General features: G+C 38.5%; 1 protein-coding gene across 1 annotated transcript in view; it reads left to right on the top strand.

Annotated features, from left to right (window-relative positions):
* LOC134537237 (uncharacterized) overlaps positions 1-20745 on the top strand; it is a 30884-nt gene that overhangs the window by 7307 nt on the left and 2832 nt on the right. Inside the window, exons 3-8 of the mRNA XM_063377504.1 lie at positions 7524-7689; positions 12274-12301; positions 14633-14978; positions 15750-16162; positions 18812-18911; positions 19634-19735. Of these exons, the coding sequence (XP_063233574.1) occupies positions 7524-7689; positions 12274-12301; positions 14633-14978; positions 15750-16162; positions 18812-18911; positions 19634-19735 (1155 nt within the window). The remainder of the gene's footprint in view (positions 1-7523; positions 7690-12273; positions 12302-14632; positions 14979-15749; positions 16163-18811; positions 18912-19633; positions 19736-20745) is intronic.

A 20745-nucleotide genomic window follows, 5' to 3' on the forward strand; every position in this document is an offset into this window, starting at 1 on the left:
TGAGAAACGGGTGCGCCATCTAGTACCGAGTAACGAAACGTTACACACGGGCCACACGGCTGCATCTCGTTACTCGCATTTTTCGTATGTTTTACGCATGCGCGCGTTTATTCGATGAATTAAAAAACGTACGTTACAAAGAACGATGTTTGTTTATTAAGTAAAGTATAATTTGGAAATTCGTCGTCCAATTTTTTTACTGTTTATTAAAGGTATTGTGTGTGTAGACAAAGTTTGAGATTGTAACAGAAACAACGTAAGAAAGTATTTTTTTTTTTTACAAATTAGAAATATATATGTTTTTGTTTTTTATTATCGCGTATTTTCACGTTTTATTTGTTCTTATCTTAAAAAGATAATAAAAATATAGCCGCTCTGATGAGATTTAATTGTTTATTGGTTAACAAAAACTGTTAATTATCAAATATTGGTTAATTGATTATACATATTCGATTTATTATTATTTACGCGACGTCATACTGTACGCGTACGCAATACTACTCGATTCGTTGCTGCAACATAACATAGCATGTTATGCGGTATCAGAAGAAACGGAATTACTTAAGGGGATTGGTGCAGGACAAAAAACAGTCATTCGTCAGAATTTGTTGGAAATGAGCTTAAGTGTTTCATAAATGCTTGTTTATTACTACTGTATGGCCAGCCAGCACGTATATAAGCTAGCGGGTGAGATTTGGCAAGTTAGTGGCGAGAGAGCTTCTGTGAGGGGAGGTTGTCGAATGTTGCAGCTCTGAGGCCTGCCATCTAGCGGGAATCTTTCGAAGGTCTTCCACAATATCGCCTTTCTCTCTTTCTCTCTCTCTCTCTCTCTCTCTCTCTCTCTCTCTCTCTCCAACACGGACACCCAACCAGCTCTTATCTTCGCTTCCCATCTCGCCCTATCCTTCATTCTCGGATCAGGTAGCCGCCCTTCCCCGCGTAGACTTTCATGTTACTCCAGGAAACCACGACAACCTGTGAAAAATTTGTCCAAAGCTGAATTTTTGTACTGTGGTAGAGTTGACTATGCTTAATAACATACCGAAAGTTTACCGCTGTAGACCTTGTGCGTTATCACCGAAAATTTGCATTTAAGTCCTAGGTGACAGCAACTTGCATCAGTCCATTAAAATGCTACCCATTTATACAGTTTTTAATTTAGACTGTCCATAAACTTACCAAAATAATCTAGAAACTTTAATACACCCATTAATGTTAGAAAAAATTTAAATTTTTAATATATATGATATAAAGCGATTAATTCACGACATATTTTTTTTTTATCTTTGCCACCCAGATAAAAATACGATTTACACCGATTTGAAGAGCCCAATGCGAAAAAATGTCTAAATAAATGTTTTTAATTATACTTTTAGCTTTAATATAGTATATTTATAAAGAGTCTAGCATAATTAGTTGCCTCATTAAAGCTGCCCGAGCGTTGCAGTGTACTGCGGCCGTACTGATCTTTCACGGCCGGCGGGCTTTGAAACACGCTGCGTACTGCGACACTCAATAAACTTGGTCTTATTTATGGATTACTTAAAATATATTTAATGCATATGATAGGGTGTATTCATGTTACATCTATTGAGATATACATATTATTTTTTTATATATGAATCATTTTTGATACAATAAAATTAACAATAAACAATTTCTGCTTGGAACTTGTAAATCAAAATTCTAGAGGACCGCTGGTTTTATATATGTGTGTTCGTATTTTGTTACAAAAATTTTATTATTAAAAATTATTTTAATACCAAAAAATATAATTATTTTTTATTTCTAATACATTATATTATTTTAGATCAGAACTGTGCAAAATTTTAATGTAGCCTATATTATAAAATATATATATATATATTTAATTGTATGAAATTATTTTACTATATAACAATTGAAGAAAACGATACACCGTTAATGTGCTTATTGAGTTTTGTCACTTTTATAACATAATTCGGATGATAATATTATTTTTTTCCAGAAAATAAATAATACATAAGTTGTGTTGTAAAATGTATTGATAGAATTACATATTTAGTAATTTTTTTTCTAAGTTAATTCATTGGAGTGCTGCGCCTAGCTTACTTCGTTGAATTGCTAGTGGCAAAGAGCGGTGGTGGATGTTTTTGCAAGAGTTTGACCGTATTTTATGACCCCAGCTGTGAGAGGGTGTTCGTCCCAGAAATCCTAACGGTCAAGGAAAATAGCCTTTCTCTGTAGTCACGTACGGGTCTGCTACTCGCGCAATATCGTCAGTTTATCACAACTTTCCGGGAAGTTCTATTGTTGTTATTTATTTATAATTTAGAAATTAAAGAGTCGATCATACTAACATTTTTATCTATGCAAATTGCATCCTGGAAGATTTTTATCTACGTTTGCAGCAAAAATCACTTGCAGTTAGGAAACTTTTATTCTTAATTACCATACATTAAAAACCTTAGTTTTCTGGAGCAAAAAACGTCCCAGCACGAGCGACTTTAACACTGCTGCACACACACTACGCAGCTTGAAATACATCAGTGGTCAGACTATTGTACCAGACACTCAAAATATACACATTTAAACCTTAAAAAAAAAAAAAAAAAAAACACAGACAATATTTATGAAGTGATTTTGACGTTACGCTCAACATATTTATGTAACATGTAGTCAAATTTCTATAAAAAATATATTTTTTTTCTTACCTTTTATGATTAAAATTACCAATTTAATAATAGGACGTTTTAACTTTGAGGTGTTTATCACAGTTACCATGTAGGACATTATTTTATATTACTTTGGTGCCATAATGAGAACCGACTTAAAAAAGTATTAAAGTTATTAAATTTACGAAACATTTTTGTGGATCATTGTAGAAATTATCATTAAGGACTCAACTGCTCATTTATTGGTGTGATCACAAAGTTTCATCGGTAAACTTCTGACGTGTTACTAAGAAATGATCATTCTACTACTGTACAAAATTTTTCCTTTGGGATAATTTTCCATGTATTAAAAATGTTTGTTTCTTAACAGCGAAATTCGTCTCGATCCGAACCTACTTCGACAACCTCGCAGTAGTATACACTACGCGGCTCGGATCGCTTTAGTAGTCAGACTAATTGTATGAGACACTTAAAAAATATACCAATTGAAAGATGAATAAATATGCAACAACGATTACTTTAAGCGATTTCCACGTTGGGCTCTTTAAGTTTATGTAAGATGTATTTATATTTCCTTAAAATTGAATGAAAGTGAATTCGTTAACTTTAATGATTTAAAAGGTCTATTTTATAGAAACATGTTAAACTTTGTGCTTTTTATCACTATCCTCAGATAGGGCAATGTTTCTAGATTATTTTGGGTTCCATACTGAGGTCTACTCCATAAACTGCATTTGCAATATCCATTATTGTGGATCGTTGCAAAAAAATTTAATTTTGGACTTAACTACTCGTTTTCGGTGTGACACACAAGGTTTGCGGCAGTACTTACACTTTTGACGTGTTACTAATAAATGTTCATTCTACTACTGTACAAATTTCGGCTTTGGGATAATTTTCTATGTATTAAAAACCTTTGTTTCTTCACAGCGAAATTCGTCCCGACCCGAGCCTACTTCTGCAACCTCGCAGTAGTATACACTACGCGGCTCGGATCGCTTTAGTGGTCAGATACATTGTACCAGGCTCTCAACAAATAAACTAATTTAAAATTTAAGAACTAAATCGTGATCGTAAATTGGCCGCCATGGTGATTTGCGAATTTATGGAGAAATAAAAGCAGTTAAAATCTTATGTAGTTTCCAAGAGACATTATTACATCACCAATCATCTTAAGTAACAGGTTTACAAAATTTCAACATATTCATTAACTAGTCAGTTTTTTTTCAAATGTGTTGGTATTAACAATCTGGACCATATCTAGTCGGTGAGGTCTGTATTGTTACAGACTATCTGTATTCCGGTATTTGGATTTTGAAGCTACTTAATGATTCGCTTTCAATGTCTATTAAAATATACCTAATGCTAATTGCAGAAATATTTCTACTCGATTTCAAAATTATAATTCCTGAACATTTGTAGCGGACACATTTCAATGTAACACTCACTGATTTTCGAGTTGTGTTGAGGTTTCGCATGCCACTTCGTGTACACGAGATGGCCCCTGCTCTGGTAACAATGAGTAGGGACACCTGTATTTCGCGAATACATTTCGTGTCAAGGTATTTCACAAAATACTGTAGCTTTTTATAAGAGGAAAGGCAAATTGTGAGGGTGCAGCAGTACTGTGACCACATTCTCATTGGCCTCGTCAAGAGCGGGACGACACCTCTCACCGCTCTCAGCCAATAACCACAGGAGAAAAGCTACAGCATTTTGTGAAATACCTTGACACGAAATGTATTCTCGAAATACAGGTGTCCCTAACAATGAATCATCACAACCGGTGCCGTCTGTACGAGCGTCTTCACAAGTTATCCTGAAATATGTTCTTAAATATTAATTCAAGTGAATTCTTAAAATCCTACACACCTTATCTTAAGTGTCGTAAATGAATCGTTATATTTTGTAAATCCATATAATATAGGAGCCACCATGGCGCGAAGCGATGGACGCGATACGAATAATATTTTTTTTTACCAACCACTACATCAGTAAATATTTGTGGTTTCCATTCGCTATGAATTCAAGCATGTAACATTTGTACTGCTTCTTCAATTCGGCCACAGTTAAATGGGAGGCTCTGAATCCCTGAAAACTCCTTAACAAAATCAACGATGAATCACAGGCATTATAACAAACAGTTGTCACAAGTCAAGTAGCCAATGAGCAGGTGACATTTTTCGAGTCCGTAGAGGATTGACTATCGTACAGGTCATTGGCAACACGCCCTTACGCGCATGGTTAATACCCGCATGAGTAGAGCAGAGGTGCCCACCTCCCCCCCCCCCCCAAACACTATGACTCACCCCCCCCCTAAACTAATTATGCCCCCCCCCCCCCCGAATTTTTTTATGCCATTTTCTAAATGATTTACAATTATTTTATAATATTATACTTTTTTAGTATTATATTTTATCACATTTTGCATTAATTAAAACTGATTTTCTAATAATAATTTTGGTAATATCAGGTAATATTTCCATCCTGAACCGACAGATGCCAAACTGCTTTTGTTGAGGAAAGTGCGGGGTTGCCAATTTGATTTACAAGACCCCTTTCATTTATCAAAGCACCAGAATCGTATTTTCACATTAGAAGCTATAATTATGTAAATAATATATACATTTTTCTCGTCTTTTAACCACCCCCCCCCCCCCTGAAATTTTAATGACGCAGTCTGCGTCGTTACCCCCCCTTGTGGGCACCCCTGAGTAGAGTGTAAAGGCGTAAGCATGATACACATCTGGTCCTCATCTAACCGCGCACACTTAGAGTTAACTCAGGATAGGGTGAAAAATGTTTACTAATTTTGCAGTCCTAACAGTCACCAACGAAACGCCAGCAAAATAAATAAATAAGGCCACGAATATTGTTCGTGAATGAAGGCGAAGCTGATACTTTGGAAACGTTACCAGCATATATTAAATAATGTTTAACTATTATTTACGTAGCTTACTTCTTAAAACTGCATTCATGTAAACTGATTTTGTGTGAGACTATGTTGAGTGTTTTCTGCTACACTTATTTTTCTGAAAAAAAGTATATTGTGGCTTAATAAACTTGTTAACATTGATGCCTGTCATAAAAAAAATTCAAACGTAATCATACGGATACATGTTGAGTATAGTTTATGAATGGTTCACGCATTGCTGGAAAAAAAAAAGCATGTTTACAATTTTACACATCTTTATGTTGTCGCATCGCGTCCATCGCGTTGTACATACGCAACTCTGAAAAATAAATGTATGGTAAAAAAGCTATAATAAAATAATCTCTTATCTTTCTTTATTCTTTTTTCTAAGCGCTCTAATGGCTTTCGATAGTTTTGTTCTTTTGTGTACTATGCTTGGTGGAGGTTTCTTCGGCATTTTATTCCTGAATAAATCTCACGCTTACAACAAAAAACATCTAGCTAAATCACTGTGTTAAATAATAACAGAGAATAACCATTCAATTATACGCCGAGCTAGACCAAACACGTTCTCTTATCTACTGAAAATGAGTACGTTGACCTTCATATCAGTTTCGCGCGAAATCCCGTCTCCCCTTCGTAAACAGCAGACAGCTGAGGCAGGGTGGGAACGAGAGAAAACACTGGCTGCAAACAGTTCGGGAAACTGTCGCAAGGTGTCACTACTGTCCAGCGCGCTCCATAATTTCTCGTATCCGAGCTTGCACGCTGCTCAAACTTCTACAGCTACGTTTTTACTTTAGGTCCGACTGCAATAAGCTAAAGACTAAAATAAAGTCAATCATTCAGCCGACAGATATATTGGCGTTTGAATTACAAATGAAAACGCGAATGTTATTAAATTCGCAAATGAATATCACGCAATTTCGTAGCAGCTCATTTATTAAAATTCAAATTGTAATACGTTAAATTAATAATGATTACAGATAAAATAATGGTCACAGTCATATCTCCGTGTCTGGCTGAAAATTTATCTGCGAAGTTTTACCACTGAATTCTTTATAGTTTATTATAAAGCTTGGAATTTAAAAAATTCCCGAAAATCAGCAATAAATTAATATAAAATAAAAAAATTAAAAAAAATAATTTTACACCAGAATGGTTCAAATCTTCTCTAGTAGCTGAATCATTAACATAATATATTGTTTTTTTTTAATACGATGCTGGTGCACCAATCCCCTTAACGATACGATAGTAACGAGTACTAATTGTTATTAGTAACGAATACATACGGGTAGGCTTTTTTTTTTGTTACTTTTACACCTCTACTATTTTAGCCATGGGCGTCGCAAGGATATAGTTTTTTTTTTGGGGGGGGGGGGGGGGGGACTGCAATTGATTTACTTGTTGAGGAATATCCAGCCACCGGAAAATAAAAGAGGGGGGGGGGGGGGTACCCGGGAAAATTTGGGATTTGAAGGTGCAAAAGGGTGGTTTTTCTCTTCGTAAATATTCTAATTATAGTTGGTTGCAATATATAATTTATTTTTATATAAAAAATATATTTTCAGAGAACAAATTTGTAAAAAAAAAAAACAGTGCTCATTTTACCACGGTTGGAATAAATGCACCATGCGCAACGTATATGGGTTGTATCACAGAAATCGTATTTTAATATGACTACGAAACTCAATATTTTATTGGGGGGAGGGGGGGGGGCCGTGAGTTTAATAGGTATGTGTGTGCCATGACTTTGTGTGGTGTGTGTGTAATGGGTGTAGTAAGTGGTTTTAGAGAGAGTGTTTGGTAGTGTGTGTGTATGTGTGTGTGGTGTTGGTGTAGTGATTGTGTGTGTGTAGTGTGTATGGTGTGAAGTGCCACCACCCACCCCCCCCCCCCCCCCCCCCCCGGTTGCGACGCCCATGATTTGACAGTCGGAGAGATCGGCGCGGCAGCGTGTGTACCTCCTGCGCCGCGCTGTGCGCCTGGTAGCATCGGCGGCCTGGCAGCGGCGTGTTGTCGCCAGCAGGCCTCATCCACACGCCCTCTGGGGGCAGACACACTACTACTGCTACTACTGCCTGCCGTGGCCCGCGTGGCCGGCCTTCGGCGACCCCGGCGGTGCGCGCGGCCCCGCGGCTACCAGGCGCCCATGAGCGGGCGGGAGGTGCCCGCCTCGTCAGGGGTGTGCGTGTGTCGGCGAGGCGGGGGGGATGCCGTCACAACTTGGAAACACACCAGATCAGGGGCGTAGCCAGGGGGATGGGGGGGGGGTTAGGGGTTCAAACCTCCCCCCCCCCCTTAGCACCAAATATTTAATTAATTTCTCATTCATCACTCAAACAAATTTCATATTTAAATTAATAAAATTTTTAACATTACAATATTTAAATTTAAGTACCGAAAACTGCTAAAATAGCACTATTTTACACCTGAAAATTCAAATTTTCCCGGGGGAGGACCCCCAACACCCCCGCTTAATACCGGGGGGGGGGGGGGGTGGGGCCATGCTTCTTAACACCCCCCCCCCCATACACCAACTGCACAAGATTACGGGAAGCCTACAACTCACATAGTTTCGGTTCCCTGCAAGAATTTCCGAAGATTTCCGAAGTTTTGCGTTTTGGCATTTAACGCCACTTCAGCCGCTAAATCAATGAAAACAAGCATGTTGTGGGACTGACCTGACCTAACCTAACCCTTCGATTTTTTTTAATTTTTCAATTTTTGAGAGAAATCCGAAGTTGCACGAACGTGGTACGGAACCGAAACTACGTGAGTTGTAGGCTTCCCCAAGATTACGTCTCGGAAGAAAAAACTACCAACAAAATATAAATAGAACCAACTTCTATTAGTCGCGCATGTTGGCCCGCTCGTCGTCTCTGATCACTGTTTTCATAATTATAAATATGTATCCACATGTTTCTAGTTCTCTACATTCACAACACGTGTTTTAGTTTCGTACTAGTGCGAATTATATATGTGCTAATAAATTATTTTCAGTACGTAGTGATTTAAATTGAATATTTTGATTATATAATTTTTTTTACTATTCGTAAATACTAGTGTTTCTAAGTTATGACAGTTCTAAGTTGTGTGTTTCTACGTTGTGATAGTTCTAAGTTATGATTTTCTACGTTACGACGTTTCTAAGTTGTGAGATTCTGCGTTGTCTATATTTATACTGGTGGTACACACACACATATAACATATATATAAGCGTGTGTTAAAGACGATATTCCTGATTGACAAACTATGTGGTTTTACAGAAATAATATTTTAGGATAAAACTATAATTTTTTCGTCAGAATACTTATAAAATACTACAAAACCGTCAATAATACTTAAAGAAAATATATACTGATAAATGGTACATTAGTACATTATTAGTACATTACAACATTAGTACGTGCAAAAAAAAATAATGTTTTTAAATGTTTGTTTTAGGTTTATTTATAACATAGTGGAATGATAATGCTACAGTTACTAAAAACTAAACGCTACAAAACTACTAAAAATATTTTTGCAAAACTCCGTTCCCCCGAGAAACCCCCGGAATGGCCACCGCATGGGGAGCCCAAGAAAAGAAACGGGCTCCCCATTTGGAAGCCACCTGGCAGGTTTTTTTCTGTTCCACCACCGTTTCTTTGGTAGCCTGACTTGTTGCAAGGGATTGTGTTCATACCAGAAGAAAATGCCGCCATTTCGTCTGGGCAATCCGCCTTGGAGGAGCCGGGCGCGAACCCGGGTCCTACAAGTCACAAGGCAGGCGCTCTACCCAGAACCAGAGCGGTAGAGCGACAACATGCAGTCTTCTTAACACTGACATCATGTCATTCACTCGCGTTCACTGCAGTTTGGTTTTTCATCTGTTTACAATACGTGAAGTTCTAATACCTATATACCTAAAATTTTCTGACGTAACACAATACGGCAATATAGTTTTTTCTCAAACAAATACGAGTAACATCTAACCTCGGTAACGAACAAATTTATGTGTTTTTATGTTGTTCGTCCAGCATGAATTATGTAATTTCATAACAGTGAAATATAATTTTGTATAACTAGTCAGGCAATTTTTTAGTTGATTTCCTGCAAACAAACTTACAGTCCCGCTGTACAGAAATTATCTCAGAAATAAAGATGGTAAAGTTATTTTGAAATAAATGTTAGATATTAAAAGAGTGTGTTTGGTTAAAATATAGTGTGTGCTTACAAGCATGAAGTTATTGTATAAACTTTTTATTTATTGGTTTTAAAGCCACATAAAAGTTAACTTTTTTTATATTACTTTTGGTTTACCGTGCTTAACATGCGTAGCTAATACTGGAAAGCTATTCAAACAACTGTTTGCAAATAACTAAATATTGGAGTACTGGGCAACACGAAGCATAAATGGTAACACTATGTTGTAGTGATACAGTTATTTTCATGTACAATGTACAAATTAAAAAAATATGTAAGTTTACATGAATATTTCTGTTCCATTTACAAAGAAAATTTACGGTGCACAATGGCAAACAGAATAACTCGAACGATGAAACTTAACAGATAAAAATTGAAATTAAAAAAGGCTATATAGAGACGCACAGGTGAACCCAGCGATGTGAATAAACAGTGGTGACAGCACAGATGAACACCGTAAGCAACAGTTGAGCGAAAAAACAGATATTTGAAAACCACAACGATGATAGTGCAGACTAACACAGTACATACATATATGATTCCTAAGAGAACAGATGCGGCGTTTCGGGAAAGAGATCTATTCCCTTCTTAAGACACAAACAGACTGAGGTTTTTCATGACATACATTAATGAGTAATGGCGTATGTCCGATACTACTTCTTGAATTTATTTACCTATTATTTAAAATGTTGTTTGTCAGTGGAATTTTATTTAATTAACATCACTGAATTGTTGATATTCACATAGATACTGACTTTCTTTAAACAGATTTGTGTTTTGCTTGTTTTATGTGTATATTTGTTTACACTTCTGTTTACAAGGCACAGGTTTTAGTGCAGAGAAGCTTACTCAAAAGAGGAACCGGTTTCTGTAACAATAAGTGTCAAGAGCGTAGTAAAAAAAGGGTGAGGGGAGTAGGGTTGACAAATTTATTCAGACGAAGAATTTTATTTTACAAAAATATCAATGGCAGGAATTTCAAAAAACACTTAATGGATCGTTAATTAGCCTAAACAATTGGTTGTCTGTAAAGTCGGTTTACGGACGATAGTTTAACGTGACAACGTCATAACAAAACATTGCTGAAATGATTGCATACTTTTATGAACAAAATTGGATCTTTTTTTTTTTTAATAATAAAAGAATAAATACTTGAAATTATACTAGTAATCAGATTTTTAAAATGCAAGAATAATTAACCTTTATTGCCGAAATTGTTGTTGTAATAAGCAATTAAAACCACATTAACTTTTCACTTCACTTTATAAACAGTCGACGTAACAGTTCACGTGTAGATGTAAGTTGTGTGCTGCCGCTGTCTTTCTTCTCCTCGGAAGCATAGGCCAATCGAGTGGAAGAGAGATAGATGCGGCGCAAGCGTACAATGAGCGTAACGGAACAATGAGCGTAACGGGACACAGCGTAACAGAACAACGTGCGTAAGGGACACTTTTTCGTGCGCGCAGCCGGCGTTCATCGATTTATTAGACGTCACGTCAAAATGTATTTTTAAGTATTATCTTTGTAAAAGAGTTTCCGGAGGAGGGACAGGCCCTCCCCTTCCACAAATACTGGCTGCACTCATGGTAAATGTGTAAACAAAAAAACATGCAGTTACACGCACTAGTGCTTTCAAGAGTCTGTACCGGTTGTTTCGTGCTCAAAAATGACTCTGAAAACATGTCTTTTAGCCATTTTAACTCTTCAAATAAATTGTTTTAAAACTTAATCCAGAATCAAAACCAACTACGTTTTCGGCCCTCGGCGAATTCGTTCGTAAATGCTTTTTCGTGTACAAACACTACTCGGATATCTTGAGTAGTTTTCAAAACGCGTCGTTTTTCCTATACCGCGTATGTGCTTGGGTGAGGGTAGCGTCGCATCAATGAGGTCTGCGCTGCACACCTCCTGCGCTCACATGTGCGCCTGATGAAGAGACACAGCTGTGGAGCGCCGCCTCTCCACAGCAGCAAGTCGCAGCAGCAGCAAGCAGCAGCAAGCAGCAAGCATTAAATTAACATTCATTAATTACCTACAGTTTTTAGCATAAGTCTCAATCCACAAAAAAAAATATAAAAAATATTATATATATATATGTGTGCAGTCAGGCCTCAAACTAAATTTATTCTCTTTGGCCAGAAACTGAAAAAAATATATAAATAAATCTGACATGTATCACTTCCAAAACTTAGCAAAAGGTTGTCTGTCATCTGTATTAAGTTTCTGATTTGAATACTAACTTAAATTCCAAACTGGGAAACAATTTTGCAAGTTTTTCTACATAAAATTGTATGGTACTTTGCAAAGCTAAAAGACGTGTGTCAGATGTTCAAATGTCAAATTCACTCGATGTTTACTATTAAATATTCAATAATGTGTGTTCAAGTGTGCTGCTGGAACTCGCTAAATCTTCATACTGGTTTCGGAAAAAAATTATTTCCCTCGTTGAAATAATTCTGATGAGAGTTTAAGTGCTTTGGCAAAACTGAATGCTATAAAATGTCGCTATTTAAATCGCAGTGGATGCTTTTGCAGCAACAGAACCGGGGTGAGTATAGACAGTGGCGGACCTAGACTCTGCGGGGCCCTGGACAATTTATTTCAGCGGGGCCCTTGTATCTCGGAGAGGGGGGGGGGGGGTCTTATCAGACTGGAGTATGGAATACCACTAGGGAAAGGGGGATTTGTGGTCACTCTCCCGGAAGATTAGAAAATTATACTTAATTTTGTTTTCAATTTTTTTCCGTTTGGAACTGCCAGAATCATATTTCCTACCAAAGTCACGATCACGAGAGGTCATTGTAAATTAATCTGACAAACTAACAAATAAAAATTTCAGCCTTTATTATGAAACTGTTTAATTAAAAATAACTAGCCCTATTAATAAATATCATTGAAAGTAGTTACAACAAAATAACAGGACGAACGAATAGAGATTCAAAATGTGCACTGCACGATACATGACTTAATATTTCCACTGATCTGGCGACACTGAAATAACAATACTCGGTCTGTAACGCGTACGTTCACACCCCCTCCACTTTTGAATATCGTAAAAGGGAAGGGAAGGCTAATTATCAGCCGCTGACTACAGTCACGTAAATTGAGAAGGTTGAGAGGAAGTTTAGGGTAGATATACATAGCGACCTATACTTTCAATTCCTTTGATAATATAATAATAATGGTAATATAAACATAAAACAAAAAAAAGTACAACTGTATGTACTTTTCACCGCCCTTCCCCAGAGATATATCAGAGGAAAACGACACTCAGAGCAAAGCCTTGTTGTCGCGGTATCTGTGATAACTGTAACCTGAAGCAAACACTAATCAGCATCGCCGGCTGGCAAGTGTCAGGTAATGTGAACCACATATTGCCAACCCGATTATCTGACGCTCGTCCCCTGCATGTTGCGGGTAATGCATATAAAAGAGGTTCTAATAAACATTAGGGGCGTACAACTTAATTTCGAACACCTTACATGACAGGTGCCAGGGTGAGGGCAGACGCGGGGCCCCACTAGGCGCGGGGCCCTGAGTATAGTCTTGGCTAGTTCGAGTATTCCTAGACAGTAAAATAAACACCCAAGATTTTGATTGCAATTCAATTATTGAAAACCAGAATTTCTTAATTTAAAAAGGCTAGCCAAATAAAGAAATACTACCAATGCGGTTAACAACAGGCCATGGCTTATACTTGGTTTCATAAAGGGCGTACCCTTTAAAAGCTAACTTAACCACCATTCGCATACAAGACCTCCAAATCAGTGCAAAAAAAAAAAGAGCAATCGAGGATACCTCTAACAAGGATACCGTGGCAGCGCATGTATTAAACGCAAAAATGTGAAATTTAACTGTCCTCACTTACCACTTTACAAAAGCATACAAACGAGATGAAGGGCCACTTAAAAGTGGTCTAGATTTGCAAGAATGTCCGTGGCTAGTTAAATTAAAGTCGTGCACAAACTTAAAAAAAAGTCACTTAAATGGTTTCTTGCACGAAGTCTGAGGAAACCTCGAAAAGATGGCGCACGCACCCCGCGACTGCCTTTTTAACCTGCTTCCAGACTGGCGCATGAGTGAAAAATGAAAAGTGTTCAGGAAATTTTCCTCTTGCAGGTTGTAGGTTGTAGGTAACAGTGTCTGGCATGTAAGAGACCCATCTTTCTCCTAACCAGGACCACGCCCTGACGGGATTACATGCCTGGGGGGAGTATCGATGATTATTTTGAGGTGTGAACCACCTAATGTACATGACGATGGATTATAGAATGAAAACCTCGTATCTCAATTTTTGGACGAAAATACGTTTTTTTTTTTAATGTGTTTGGCTGGAAAACCTCGTATCTCACGAAAATGTTTGGCTGAAAGAAATAAAAATGTGCATCCTTACTGCTTTGGATCGGAGGGGGAAAAAAAAAAGAAACCACATATATCAGTAGCACTCCACATTGTGTAGAAAACCTCATATGTTCGGTATGAGCAGGGGCGTAGCCAGGAGGGGGGGGGGGGTTAGGGGTTCAACCCCCCTCCCCCTCCCCCTTAGCCAGAAATCTTTAATTAATTTCTTATTCATCACTCAACACAAATTTCATATTAAAATTAATAAAAAAATTTACCATTACAATATTTAAATTTAAGTACCGAAAACTGCTATAATAGCACTATTTCCACCTTTAAAATCCAAATTTTCCCGGGGGGGGGGGACATCCGGACCAGTGGCGTAGCCAGTATTTGTGTATGGGGGGTATTAAGAAGCATGCCCCCCCCCCCCCCCCCGTATTAAAGGGGGGGTGCATGCTTCTTAACATCCCCCCCTCCCATACACAAGTCCTGGCTACGCCACCGGGTATGAGGTGCAAGGTTTTCACCGATGCAGGTCGCAGGTTCCTGGGAAGAGAGCGCCTCTACGCGTCGACATGGAGACCCAGGGGTCTCCGATCATGGGCTTCACCTGCGGCAGGCTGAGGCGCGTGGGGCTGTGGACCGGCGACGGCGACTCGCGGCTCCACGGGGCGCGCCCCCTGCTGGCCACCGCCAACGTGTACGCGGTGGTGGCCCTGCTGACGGGCGTGTTCTTCAAGCAGCCCGCGAGCAGGAGCGCGCTGGTCGAGAACACAGGCAACATCCTGACCGTGGCTCCGTGCTGCGTGGCTGCGGTGCGGCTGTGGCGGCGCGGGCCGGCCTTCAGGGCAGCCGTTCAGCGTCTCAGGGCGGCTATGTCGGTGAGTCTCTCTCCCCATCCTCCCATGCGCGTCGCAAAGTTTTTTTCTTTTTTTTTTTGGGGGGGTTGGGGGGGGAACTGCAATTAATTGATTTAGTTGTCGGGGAATATCCATCCCCTGGGGGGGGAAAAAAAAAGCAGGGGGGTCTGAGGGTCCTCCCCCAGGAAAATATTTGGGGTTTGAAGGTGCAAAAAAGGTGGTTTTTTTTAGGCATTTTTCTTTCCTATTCTAATTATAGTTGGGTTGCAACATATAATTTATTTTTTTATAAAAAAAAATATTTTCAGAGAAAAAATTCGTAAAAACGTAGTGATCACATTACCACGATTGAACTAAATGCACCATGCGCAACATACGTATGGGTTGTATATCACAGAAATCATATTTTTAATATAACTACGAAACTAAATATGTTATTGGAGGGGACGAATTTGAAGACTTTTATTATTGGGGGGGGGGGGGAACTTGTCCCCCCCCCCGTCCTCCCCCCCCCCCCGGTTGCGACGCCCATGCTCTCCCCCCCCCCCCCCAGGTGTCTACTACCATGTTCAGTGTCACAAATGACGACGATGATGTTAACGTGTTTCTACAGGTTAGTGGAGTGTGCTCGCATTGAGGATATTACGTTCACACACATGCGATGTAATTTGATTTAAGTTCTTGTCATTTGTGGCACAAAACTGGGCAGTTCCACCTTCAGGGGAATCTCAATTCGCAGTAATTGTGTGCTTTTTCCAAGCGGTGTGAGAGTTAGTCGCCGGGTTGTCCCAGGGGGCGGAGGAAGAAGAGGCGGAGCTGGTGCGAGCGACGGCGGCCGAGGAGCGGCGCATCGCCCGCGCCTACACCGCCGTCGTGTGCGGCACGGCGCTCTGCTACTTCGCGCGGCCCTTGGCGGACCTGGCCGCGGGCCGCAGGGACCCCGCGCTGCCCTTCAGGATGTGGCCCCTCCTGCCCCGCTCGTGCCCCGCCCGCTTCGCCGCCGAGTACTCCGTGCAGCTGGCGTGCGTGCTCGCCTGCGTGGTGACCATGGCCGCCGTCGACTCGTTCACGCTCGCGCTGGTCAAGTGCTCGGCGCTGCAGTTCCGCGTGCTGGGGGCCTCGCTGCAGGCGCTGGGGCGGGGCAAGGAGGAGTCCTTCGAGCAGCGTCTGCAGTTCCGCGTGAGACAGCACCAGGACATGCTCGCGTGAGCCTCTCAGTCCGTGATTCCCTGGATGCGACCCCGAGTCGAGGAACGTAAATCTGCAACAACCACTGTGTTTTGTAGTACACACTAACTGTTAAAAAAAAAAAAAAGAAAAAAAAAAAATTGTTGTCTGTAAAGTCGGTTTACGGACGATAGTTTAACGTGACAACGTCAGAACAAAACATTGCTGAAATGATTGCATATTTTTATGAATAAAAATTAATCATTTTTATTTTAATAATAAAAGAATAAATACTTGAAAATGTACTAGTGATCAGATTTTTTAAAATGCAAGAATAATTAACCTTTATTACCGAAATTGTTGTTGTAATAAGCAATGAAAACCACATTAACTTTCACTTCACTTTATAACCAGTCGACGAAACAGTTCACGTGTAGATGTAAGTTGTGTGCTGCCGCTGTCTTTCTTCTCCTCGGACGCATAGGCCAATTGAGTGGAAGAGAGATAGATGCGGCGCAAGCGTACAATGAGTGTAACGGGACACAGCGTAACGGAACAATGTGCGTAACGGGACACTTTTTTGTGCGTGCAGCCAGCATTCATCGATTTATTAGACGTTGTCACGTCAATAATTTTAACAAGATAGGCAGTGTGTTAGACAAAATTCCTTGTCGAAAAACAGGTTCATAGCCGAGGTTCAGTATTATTTTAGGTATTTTCACTTTTATCAGAGCTGTATTACAGTTTAAAGGATGATTAAATTTATTGAAATGAACTTGTAAACTACATATTAAATATTATAAAGGGAATGTTTATGTGCTCAGAAGTGAGTTCGGTATAAACGTATAATTACATTACAATTTTTCTTCAAAACTCTCTGTCCGTCAACAATCAGATGCATCAAATTATGTTTCTATTTGGATTTTGCCAACTGACATGAAGGAATACATGTTTTTAGAGAATTATTCTTTAAAAGATTTATTAGTGGTATGTTAAACTAGCACTTATAAATCATATAACAATATTTTTTTCCTCTACAGTTTATTTAAATATATTTTCGAGTTTCTGTATGTTACTAATTATCTATACTTTCTGAAATTCAATATTTTTTTTTAATTATCAAATATTTAAATGTTAAAATCATAATATGGAAGCAGCTAAACAAATAAATAAAAAATAAAGTAAATACCTTTCAAAAAATTTTCAGGTTAGAATTTCATCCGTCAGTCCATCAAAAGTTAAAGTTGGGTAAGGTTTTGACGGATAGACGGATGGAAATTTTTTAGGCCATCTGATTGGCTGCAGATCACATTATTCAGTATGCGCATTAATTTTGCATGCAAATAATTAATAAAAATAAAACAATAAAGAAGAGGAATAAATTATATATATAATTTATAAAGTAAAAAGTTCAATTAAATTAAACAATTTAAATAAATACATACTCAGTATTTAATAGTAATATAAAAGAGTAAAATAATCGAGTTAATATTAATTAATAATGAAAATTAATATGTATGCTAAATATTTTTTTCTAATTTATTAATTTTTAATTCTTTAATACATAAGTAAATAATTTCTAATCCAAATAAATTATACATATGGGAACATAATCTCACTTATATAAATATACTTGAAAATACACTTGAAAACTTGTATAAATGCAATTTCTATCACTAATGTTAACAATAAAAATGTTTTTAAAGATATTAATCAGTATTTAATATCAATCACTAAAGTATATGATTTAAAAGCACATACATAAATTTTTATTTGTAAGTACGTAGTCTTTTTTATCCTGTAAAATTTTGTTGCATGCTGCGCACACATCGTAAAAATTCACTCTCATAATTTTTTTCATAACGCCCCTAAAGAAGTATACCTTCAAAAACTGATACACTGAGAAATTGTTGCATTGCACAACAATACGATGATTTAAATAACCAGAATGTCTGATCCTACCTGTCAAACACACGAAACTTTGTAAATTTAACTTCAAGTGTAATAAGCGCCCCGGAGGGAGGTTGCAACCAGGGATCCAGCTGTTGCTGGAGTGTCTGCACTACTGCGGAGGGAGTTACGACATGGCTGTCCCTGAATGAATCTGCTGACTTACGTCTTTCTACTTGCGCTCAGGGGGTTCCGCCGACGAGAGTGCTCTATCATCTCAGCCGTCAGTGTCGGCACCGCCTGATTGTACTGTCACTTTGTGAGTCTCAAAGTTGAAATGCACATTTGTGTTGAGAAAGTTGCCAACATGTTAACTATCAAAGCGTAAAGAGAATTTTAATGCACCTTTCAGACCTAGTGCTTATAAACAAAAGACTGCAACTTAGTAAAAAATAAAATATTTTAATTTCTTTTTTTAAGCTAATATAAACACCTAAATTAACGGTAATAAAAATGACAAAACTTAAAAATTGTTTGATTATCCAAAAATTATGATAATTTTTTTTGATGTGATATAAATTTGAAAGTGAAAATTTGCATGTTGATGCTACATCTACATATATGAATTTGGTTCCAAATATGTTCTGCTCAGGAATTTTCCTTCGGGACTTAAAACGCCCTGACACCAATGCACATGATGACAGTTGGGCCCGTTGTCTCGAGAATGCTGGCTTTTGACAGTAAAGCATGTTCTCACCCGAAGCTTTTCAAGCTGATATATTTTTTTTTTTTTACAGGAACACTAAGAACATAGCTGACCTACTGAGTCCATTACTCTTCACACATTACATAGTCTCCTCAGCTGCCATCTGCATGGTTGGCTACCGGGTGTCAGCGGTAAGCAGCATCAGGCATTTCAAAATTGTTTATTGAACTGGTTTTAGACGTAAATCATTAATACGTCGAAGTGTTTTTTTTTTTGGACCAGAATTTCACCTTTGGATTTGCTTTCTTACCGAACCTAGTTAATTTTTTTTTCTTTACTTGAATTTCTTGATATGCCATGTATAGAGACCGGAAAAATTCGCGAATTCATTTCGCGATAGGCTAAAATACAAATCGTTATACCTTGGTGCTGCCTCTGCTATTGGCTCGCAACTCACCTGGATGACGCTGGGCCCATGAGAAACACCCAAGCAAAGCTTTATCGAATCACAGGCTGCTACACTGGAACGTCTCACAAGACAGCAGCCAATGAGTGGGCGGCATTTGTCCGAGTGTACGGAGAACTATGGAGTTCATCCTACAATTAATTGAACCCGCAAATTTTTCCGGTCCCTAGCCATGTAGTATTGTAACCAATAATTGACAATACTGTTTTTTTTTATTATTATAATTATTATTACTAAATACAAATGTTAAGTATTTCTGAATCATTTAAGGAAGATAGAGTGACTCAACAGTGATTTGTACAGTAAACTATCACATGGAGTAGCTCGGCCTCTGGGTTGCCCAAAAGCCAAGCCACTTCAGGCAATGGCCGTGAAAGCCCGCGAACATCATCATGCCGTCACAAATCGTCCAGAGTGGGTTTTTAATCGGGGAGTTTGTTTTTGCAGACGAGCCAGCTGTCCGAGCTGCTCATCAGCATCGGCCAGCTCACGTGCATCGTGTACCGGCTGTTCCTGCTGAGCTACTTCTCGTCGGAGGTCATGCATCAGGTGAGGGTAGCTTCACACTCGTCATAATGCCTTCCCCGCGCATCTTCACAAACTACTGATTTTCCAGAACCCCCCCCCCCCCCCCCCCCCCCCCAATTGTGGCTGCGTAGCGTTATTAGGCGACATTAACCATATTTTACCGGAATATCCACAAATGGCGGATCGGGAAACGTATCTCAAGAGGTTACGCGATTAGCAATTGCCTCTCACACTCAAATTTCCAGAAATATTGCTGGACGCTCCTACTCTAACTTTTCACACGATTGCCAACTTCCTCACCCGTAATAATGTCTCTTTGTAACAATATACATAAACTTTCTTGCCTTCAGGTTATTGACATACTGACATTTACAGCATCCTTTATTCATAACTCTCAAGATTACATTTCCTGAGTTTTTGAATCTTACAATATTGTTATTACGTCTTTCATTCTCAAACTTTGGTCTTTGGCGTCCCGCTAGAGACCAGCGAAAAAAAAAAAAAAAAAAAGTCTAAGAGCTGACTGGATGGAAGTACATTCGCACAGCAGATACCTACAATTTATTGATCATCCACATCTAGATAATCTACCATTAGGTCATCGCTGCAGATGCATAGCCTCGTATCTTAAAAATAGATAGGTTTTTTCAGAAGGTTGAAAATAAATTGTTCCTTACACCAAATAATTTCCTAGGAATTTATTTGACGTGTAACATCTTAGCTGTCAGTATGCAGCATTTGGTGGGAGTAATTCCGTGACTGGAACAAAATTGTGTAACCACAGTGCTGCTATCTGTGGTGGGTGGCACGAACCAAAGTACGCAAACATGAAGGGAAACTTCGTAGTACTAACTGTTTAATGAATTTTTAAAAGATGGGCAGTATTTTAATAAAAATTCATTTTCGAAAATCAGGTACAAAGAAAGCAAGGTGCAGTTTTTTTTTTTTTTCAAATATTTTTTGCTTCTATTGGAGCTGTTTCATTATAAAGTTTACAATTTCTATCTGCTAATGAATTGATTTAATAGACA

Source organism: Bacillus rossius, chromosome 12 (genome assembly GCF_032445375.1).
Source record: "Bacillus rossius redtenbacheri isolate Brsri chromosome 12, Brsri_v3, whole genome shotgun sequence".
In the NCBI taxonomy this organism is placed as follows: Eukaryota; Metazoa; Arthropoda; class Insecta; order Phasmatodea; family Bacillidae; genus Bacillus; species Bacillus rossius.